The following is an 8145-nucleotide window of genomic DNA, read 5'->3' on the forward strand; positions in this document are numbered from 1 at the left end:
TAATGATTAATATTTTGTTATTTATTTATTGCAGCGTCATTCCCTGGTTACATTCCAACTACCACCAATCAGACCCTTATTTTGTCCAATTTATCTAACCTTGGAGTAATCAGCAGTCAACCAAATCTGTTGCAAGCTCAATCTGGTGGTCCCACTGGGAAACCTCAAGATATTCAGAAGGTACTGTACCCTTTTGCTTTTTAAAATGAAGTTGGTTTTCTATTGGCCAACTGAGAACTTTACTGACTTTGACTTTCTTGTTTGTAGATGCTCACTACCCAGACAGTTGTGAGTGCTGCTAATGGTGGCATGAAATCATCTACAATGGCTCAACCACAAACAGTTCAACAACAACAGCAGCAAGCTCAACAGAATCAGTCTCAACAACAGCAGCCTGGTGCTCAACAGCAAGGTTCTTTGTCAGGATGTGTTGTTTCGCAACCTCAGCAGTATGTCACCACACAAGCTCCCACAGGGATGCTCCCAGGGCAGACGCAGTTAATCAGCAATCTTCAGGTGTGTGAATCTGCATATTTATTTTGTGTCTGTCAAGATAAACAACCTACAGTTTCCTAATATTAATTTGTTGGTCCAAATTTAACCAAACTCTTTTTCCAGCAGCAAGGAGGCCAGCAGATGCAATTCACTCCCTTCAATCCATTTGCTCAAGGAATCACATGGACTCCAGCTGGTGGTATTATTGGGCAAGCTCAAATACCTCAAAACCACATCATTATTCGACCAACTCAACCTGATGGAACTCCGGGACCAGCACAAATGTTCCTTCAAAGTCCTCCTGCTCAAACTATGACACAACAGCCTCAGCAAGGAATGACTACTGTTCAACCAGTCCAGCAGATGGGCAAACCGAGGCAGACCTTGGAAATGCAAACCAATATCCAGCCTAAAATGCAGCCCAGGGCTGTCCCAACCATTCTACCTTCTCACAATCATAGGCCTGCTAGTTCAGTTTCAACACAAACAATTCAGAATGCCTCACCCACTCAGGTGCAAGCACAGAAAAATCAGCAGAAACCTCGTCCCACCAAAATTATTTCAAGAGGTCCTCAACCAATACCAGTTCAACCTGCTCCTTCCCAAACACCCATGCCCAACATGCACATGGCCCAGAACAAAGATGCTTCCGGGCAAGCAAAAGTTGGTGGCGTTCTTCCTTCTGGAATGCCAAGGTACAAAACTAAATTATCGCTGAATTTTTTTAAGGTTTTTTAGAACAATTTTCATAATAACATTTTGTTTTTTATTTATTTTTTCCACAGGATGATGGTTGCCAATGGTTCTCAAGTAAACTCTGACAACAAACAACTTGTTCCTGGTACTATGATGCAGACTCAACAGGGCCAACAAATGCAACAACAGAAAGTCATGGGTATGCAATCCATGCAACAAGTGATGCAACCATTCCAAATGCAATTGCAGTCAACTGGTGGACAGTTATTGGCCCCAAAGCCATCCATGGGTATGGTTGTGATGCAGCAAATGCCAACTCAGAATCAACAAAATCAACAGAATCAGGCTCAGGGACTGCAGGCGTTACAACAGCAGCAGCAAAACCAACAAGTTCAGCAGGCACAAGCCCAACAAGCCCAACAGCTTGTTCAGCAGCAGTTGCAGCAACAAGTTCAACAACATGTCCAACAACAGCAGGCGCAACAGCAAGCACAACAACAAGCTCAACAGCAAGCCCAACAACAGGCGCAACACCAAGCCCAACAACAGCAAGCGCAACAACATGCGCAACAACAGGCCCAACAACAAGCGCAACAGCAGGCCCACCAGCAAGCCCAACAGCAAGCACACCATCAGCAAGCCCAACAGCAGGCTCAACAACAGGCTCAACAACAGGCCCAGCAGCAAGCACAGCAGCAGGCTCAACAAGCTGCTCAGCAACAAGCACAGGTTCGAGCACCTACTCCAGCCCAACAGACAGGCAATCAACAATCCAACCAGCCTCAGTCAGGGTCATCGTCTGATCGACCTGTAATGCCAGTGGCATCAATGCCTGCTGCTTCTACTACAGTCACTACTACTCAAGCTTCATCAACACCAACACCAGCTCAAACAACTCCCTCTCAGATGGTGGGGTTCTCTCTTAATTTATTACAAAACTAGTTGGTGCCTTTTTCTCTGTGTATTGCAGTGTCTAACATATATTTTTCTTCTATTCAGTTATCACCCAAACCTCAGGTCAAGACAGAGAAAACAAATGGAGAAGTTCAAGCTAATGGAGTTGATGAAGTCAAAACAAGTGGTCCACCAAAAGCAATGGTCAAACCTCAAGTGTTAACACATGTTATTGAGGGCTATGTTATTCAAGAAGGTATGAAAGAATTATTTTCATCTTATTCTTCACATGTGCTTCCTACCTTCAAAAGAATTTTCATTTTTAACAATCTGTCCCTTTTCTATTTATTTTAGCATCAGAGCCATTCCCTGTTGGGCGGTCACTCAGTGACTTGACAAGCAAAACAAATAACTTAGATGTGAAAACAGAGTCTGATGACGAGCCACCAAGTAAGTGCACTTCATTTTGTTACATTGCCACTTTACCCTCAAGTCTTCTTTGTTTAACAGAAATTTTGTGGTTGCAGGGAAAAAAGCCAACATGGACAATTTAACTCCTGGAGATCTTAATAAATGTGAGTCGTGTGGTAAAATGGGCAACTTTAAGAAGAAGAAGAGGTTCTGCAGCCCGAACTGTGCCAAGAATAAGAAATTAGGCCCAGGATCAGAAGTTAATGGAAACACAAACAAGGTAATTTTTCTTTACTTGCATCTTCACATTAATCTTTTACGTAAGAATTTGTAACTAGCCTAATTTAAAATTTTGTTTCTAGGACACAAATTCAATGGACAGTGATATGGAAACTAGTATAGCTTTAGCACCAGCAGATTCTGACTTACAGAAGTCTTGTGCACCTGAAATTCCAGGAGTGAACCCAGTTGTTAATTGGACGGTGAGTCTTATATTTTTGTTATTGCATAGTATAATCTTGCATTTTCCAAGAACATCAATAATCTGATATGCAATCAACCATAACGATTTTCTATTTTATTTTTCTAAACTCGTTTTTTTTAAACAAACAATCTCTTCTTTCAGGTATCGGATGTAGTTGAGTTTATTCGCAACCTTCCAGGATGCACTGATTACGCAGAGGATTTTGCTATCCAAGAAATCGATGGTCAGGCGCTTATGCTGTTGAAAGCTGACCACCTCATGGCTGCAATGTCAATGAAGCTAGGCCCTGCTCTTAAAATATGTGCCAAAATAGACACTTTCCGTACAGACACCACACAAGCACAGGATAAAGTGTAGTTCTAGGGGTGGTGTATAGTTTCTAAAATACATCTTGTGACTTTGTGATGTTTAGTCCATTTACATTTCATGTAGATTATTATAAGGCTGGTTCAGGCCCTAGCTTAGAGCTCATTGGCTCTTCTGTACTGACTGCCCATCAGCTGAAAGACTAAGTATTTTTATGTAATCTTATTAGAGATATAAGAGCTTGTATTATTTATACTGTAGATATCTAGATCATTTATCTGTACATTTTCTGTCTGTATATGTATATATTCTCTTTTCAGTCTTCATCCTAAGATATGTGTCATTTCTTTTTTGCTTCATTTTGTTCTGAGTCTTGCTATGTTAAGTTTCACCTACTGTTATCTTTCAAAGGGACTTTGTATTTAGGATATTCCATGATCGGTTTTAGTCCAACCTCCTTGCATTCATATTGTTACTTATGCTTTACTACATCTATTTATTAAAAAAAAGAATGGTCTTTCTAGCCTAAAATTAGACCTGGTTAACTGTATGGTGTCAGGTTTATTCTTTGGCTAGATTGTCTCCAATTCCTTCTGATTTGCCAAGACTGCTCTGTGGAAGTCCTAAACAGTCTTCACATTAATTTTGTAACTCCTGTATATTTTCTGTGTACCTCCTAAGTGTTTCATCATATATTTTTTCAGTATACCTATGAAACATTTATTTTCAATATTTTTCAGAGTATTAGTTAGTCATGGTGTTCTTCTCTAATATACCTTTCTTGGTACCCTAGTACCCTTATTTGTAAAGTTTAAAGGAATATATTCCTTTCATCTTTTCTCCACTTTCACTTTTAGTGCTAGTCATACCATGCAGATCCATTGCAAGGTATTATTGTCTTACCTAGTATGTTGGTTGTACCTAATTTTATTGTTCTTTTAAAATTTTGTGAGGATTTCCGTGTTAAATGTGTATTGCTCTTAATTATTTGGAGGAAATAACTTTAATGTATTTATTAGATCTCTTCATGGTTGCTCATCATGTCCTTTGCTGGTGCATTTGATTTGATAATTTGTTCATGTTCCCATGGCAGAAGTTTTTTTATTTGGCCAGACTGATACTTAGAATTCACCCCATATTATTCCTGAACAATATTATCTGTTCATGGCTCAAATTATTTTTATCTTTATTTTGGCTTATTGAAGCAAATTATTCCAGCAGCATTGAAGACTTACCTTTACAGATATTATATTTTCCACATTTAGAGCTGCTGTAATAACTTGATTGTCAATAAGGTCCTATTCATTCTCTATGAATTTTATCAAGCCTGATAATTACTTTGTGATGAAATTTCTTATTAGGATGATGTCTCAATATACATCCGTAAGTTTTCGGAAGGTACTTTCTTGGTCCATTTGCTATCGCCTGAAGTTGTCATTCTTAAATGAATAAGAAACTGTGATACCGGTTAGAAAGCTGTATTCATTAAGAGTTAAAAGTGCTTTGCTGTAATGGTTTACAGTGCATTTGAGTATCCTAATCTGAACTATCCAGGAAAAGAAAATATTTCAGCATTCGATTTGAGTGTTACTATTGGCTCAACAAGGACTGTTTATTTGATTTTCACATAATTTCTGTTTTGTTGTCTATGTTAGGTACTGTTATGTAATTCTGTTGTACCTTAACTGCTATGGTTTGTGTAAGGGGTGTGCAAATGTGTTCAACCAATGTGTTGTGAGCAAAAACATGGTTTTGGCCTCAGCTTGTTAATTTAGTTTTTTTTATTGTATAGTAAATAATCACTGCCAATCTGTTTTTAGTGTTTTAAAGCTTTAAATTGATGAACAATTATGATTAAAGATACTGTTATGATTTTTACAAAAAATGAAAAACTGTTTTGTTTTTATCTTTTATCGGTGATGAGCCATCAATAACAAACCAATAACTCCTGTAACACTAACGAATATTTTTATTGCGAGACAGCGGAGGGGATGACTTTAATTCGCATCCTACTGAAGCGACATACTACATAATGGATCGTAAAAAGGTACCTTCATTAACATAGTCAGTGCAAGTGATCACGCCACACAGAACCTGTTAAGAAGATGCTTCTCACTTTTCCACTTGGAAAGGTCAGTCTTCTGTCATACTATATTCACAAAAGACAGCTGAATACATAAGACATTATTCACAACCCAGAAATTCAACACCTTAACAGGTATTGATAACTTGAATACTGAGAAGCTGTTTATACAACAACAATAAAATGGAAAGACAGTGTGCTTTCTTAATAAAATCTTAGCTCTAATATCACAATGATCATTCACAAGAAAGTGCAGGTCATATGACCTTTCATTACTAAGATGTTCAAAAAGTTATACATTTTAGATTATACATATTCATCACTTGTAGTAGGTAGATCTCATACCACGTTTGGGATCACGTTGTTCTGTATGAGAAATATTGACCATTTTGAGCAAGTCAAGGGTGGAATCTACTTTATCAAACACTGGACGGTTGAGGGGTTTGATTCTGTGCTCAGGTAGGACTGGAAAATTAAACAACCACTTAAAAACGGATGGTCCCGAAAAGCTCTGCTTAAAAAACAAACGTCCACTTTCAACCTTTCTCAATGTAGGTTCTACGTTCCTGCAACACGCACGGAGGGCCGATAAGGGTGGGTCAAAGGTCAGAAACTGCTCTCCATTCGCGCCACCGCACCGTTGGGCATGCCGTTGAGGAGGTGGCGTGGCACGGACCCGGGGAGCGAGTTGTGGTCCATGACGGACTCCAGGACGGCGTCCATCGCCTTGCCGTTGCCGACCCCCGGGGGCAGGGGCGAGCTGGACGGCGACAGCGCCGGGTTGTCGTAGGCCGCGTAGTCCAGCGTCGAGTCCTCGGAGGGGTGGCGCGCGGGCGGCAGCGGCGGCACCGGGCTGAGCGTGGAGCCCAGCGGCGCGGGCAGGGCCAGGGCCGAGGCCAGGGCGAGCGGCGGCTGCTGCGGCCCCGCGCTCGCGTGGTGGTGGTGCAGCCGCAGGTCCGCCTCGGACACGCTGCCGGACACGGTGCACACGGAGCTGTTGAGGTCGCGCCCGATGTCCGCGCCGCAGGACTTGTTGTTGTTCATGGACATCTGTGGAAGAGTGGCGAAGGTATGAGCCTAACGTCCATCCCACTGTGGCATTTTGTAGTCTGCTGGGTGGCCGTTCTCTGTTCCGTCGGAGCGTATGAGTATACTGAGCCGCATGCAGTCGCGCGACCCGGTTTGCCTATCGAATCTTACCACAGTGCCTTAGGGCGCCGTGCGAATAGGCAACCCGGCCGCACCCCTGGATACGGGCTAGTATACCCACTTGCTCCAACGGGGCAAAACGGCCACCCCGTCCCCGTAGAACCGAAAAAGTGAGCAACCCGGCCACACTCAAGGAGCAATAACCACAAGGGCCACCCCAAGGGACACATCCCGGCCGGCTGGTACGTACCTTGGCCTTCATCTCGGGGGTCTCGACATCCACTCGGTTCTGGAGAAAGTTGAGCAGCTGACGCGGCCGCCGGTACACGAAGAAGAGGATCAAGCCGGCGAGCACGAGGACGGTGACCAGCGCCACCACGCCGAGCGCCAGGCCCGTGGCGCCGAGGACCCGTGCGGTTCCTGCAACCGTGAACGGGGGCTGGTCAGTGGCAAAGCGGGTGTCGAGTATCGATATCAAAAAAGCGTACATTATCGATGGCTTTGCACCCGTTTCGAAACTTCCGACCTCTGACTAGCCATTTCGCACCGGAGGTGAAGGAGCGCACATGGGCAAAAGAATGCCGTCGAAGGTTTCGTAGCAAACGGCAAAATGAGTGATTTATGCCCGATTTCGTCTTAAGGAATAACAACCCCGAATTTCGAAAGGTGGGCTCCGTGCCCTCTGCCGACCTTCCTTTGTCCGCACACGGAGGACGAGACAAAACTGCTTTGGTCTTTGGTTGGTTTCTTTATTTTTGGCCGGAGCAGCGACGAAGCCAACGAGAGCCCCCTTTCACAAACCAAAAGCAAAAAGTTAACGAAATGTGAGCCCCGCTTGTGAGCGGTGGGGGCCCTGCCGGCCCTGGAACTGGAGGCTTCCAGCCCCTCAGTGTCTGTGTCTGCGGTGAGTCATCCCGCCCCGCTCCAGCGGCTCCAGGCCGGCTCCAGGCCGGCTCCGTGAAAACACAAACAAGAGTGTAACACCGGCTGCACCGGGCAGGGCACCGGCCTCAGAGTTACCGTCAAACCGGCAGGGCGTGAAAGCGCGACCATCTCCCTCCAAGTTTTGAATTTTCCCCCTCAGATATGGTCGCAAGTGCAAAAGCTATATTACAGCCCCCCCCCCCCCCCCCTCTCTCTCTCTCTCCCTCAGAGTAGAGCGCGGGAGGGCGGCTCCAGAGAGGAGGGTGGCTTCGGGGAAGCCCCCCCCCCCCCCCCTTCTCTGGAGAATAGCGATGCGATGCCTTTTGCTCATAGACTAGTAAAGTAAACGCAGAAATTATTTGCGCGTGAAAATCGCGGAAATAGGGGGGCGAGTATGGTCATTCCCCCGCTGGGTTCGCGCGCGCCGCTGACCAACCACCGGGGCTTTGATACATTTTTCGAAGGACATTCATTCAACCAATCTTGCAGGCACATTTTGATTTCCGTCCTCAACATCCTGCTCCGTCTCGAAACGCGGCGGGCCGATATGTGTCGCTGACGCGGGGCACGGGATGCAGCGGCTGCTCACAGCGCGACCCGTGTGGGCCGGGGCCTCGGCCGGGGCCGCGCTGCCGCCGTCGGGTCGCGCCGATAGGTATGAGGGGGCACGCCTCTGCAAGGGGCGGACCAGGTAGGGGGGTGG

The 8145-nt window shown here is 44.8% G+C and overlaps 3 protein-coding genes across 11 annotated transcripts in view; 2 read left to right on the top strand and 1 right to left on the bottom strand.

The window, feature by feature from the left end:
• Positions 1-5178, top strand: part of LOC113217441 (polyhomeotic-proximal chromatin protein) — a 19591-nt gene extending 14413 nt beyond the window's left edge. For all 9 annotated transcript variants that reach the window (XM_026437336.2, XM_026437339.2, XM_026437340.2 and 6 more), the window contains 9 exons: positions 35-180; positions 268-516; positions 622-1190; positions 1281-2100; positions 2191-2341; positions 2440-2535; positions 2613-2776; positions 2859-2978; positions 3122-5178. In XM_026437336.2, the coding sequence (XP_026293121.1) occupies positions 35-180; positions 268-516; positions 622-1190; positions 1281-2100; positions 2191-2341; positions 2440-2535; positions 2613-2776; positions 2859-2978; positions 3122-3337 (2531 nt within the window). In that variant the 3' untranslated portion in view covers positions 3338-5178. The remainder of the gene's footprint in view (positions 1-34; positions 181-267; positions 517-621; positions 1191-1280; positions 2101-2190; positions 2342-2439; positions 2536-2612; positions 2777-2858; positions 2979-3121) is intronic.
• LOC113217460 (U-scoloptoxin(05)-Sm1a) overlaps positions 1-8145 on the top strand; it is a 162212-nt gene that overhangs the window by 8543 nt on the left and 145524 nt on the right. The window lies entirely within an intron of this gene.
• The window catches only part of LOC113217458 (uncharacterized), a gene marked incomplete in the record, with an annotated part of 6172 nt that continues 3259 nt past the window's right edge, over positions 5233-8145 (bottom strand). Inside the window, 2 exon segments of the mRNA XM_052268500.1 lie at positions 5233-6419; positions 6769-6938. Of these exon segments, the coding sequence (XP_052124460.1) occupies positions 5976-6419; positions 6769-6938 (614 nt within the window).

The sequence above is a fragment of the Frankliniella occidentalis genome, unplaced genomic scaffold (genome assembly GCF_000697945.3).
Source record: "Frankliniella occidentalis isolate FOCC.00 unplaced genomic scaffold, Focc_3.1 Scaffold71, whole genome shotgun sequence".
NCBI lineage: Eukaryota > Metazoa > Arthropoda > Insecta > Thysanoptera > Thripidae > Frankliniella > Frankliniella occidentalis.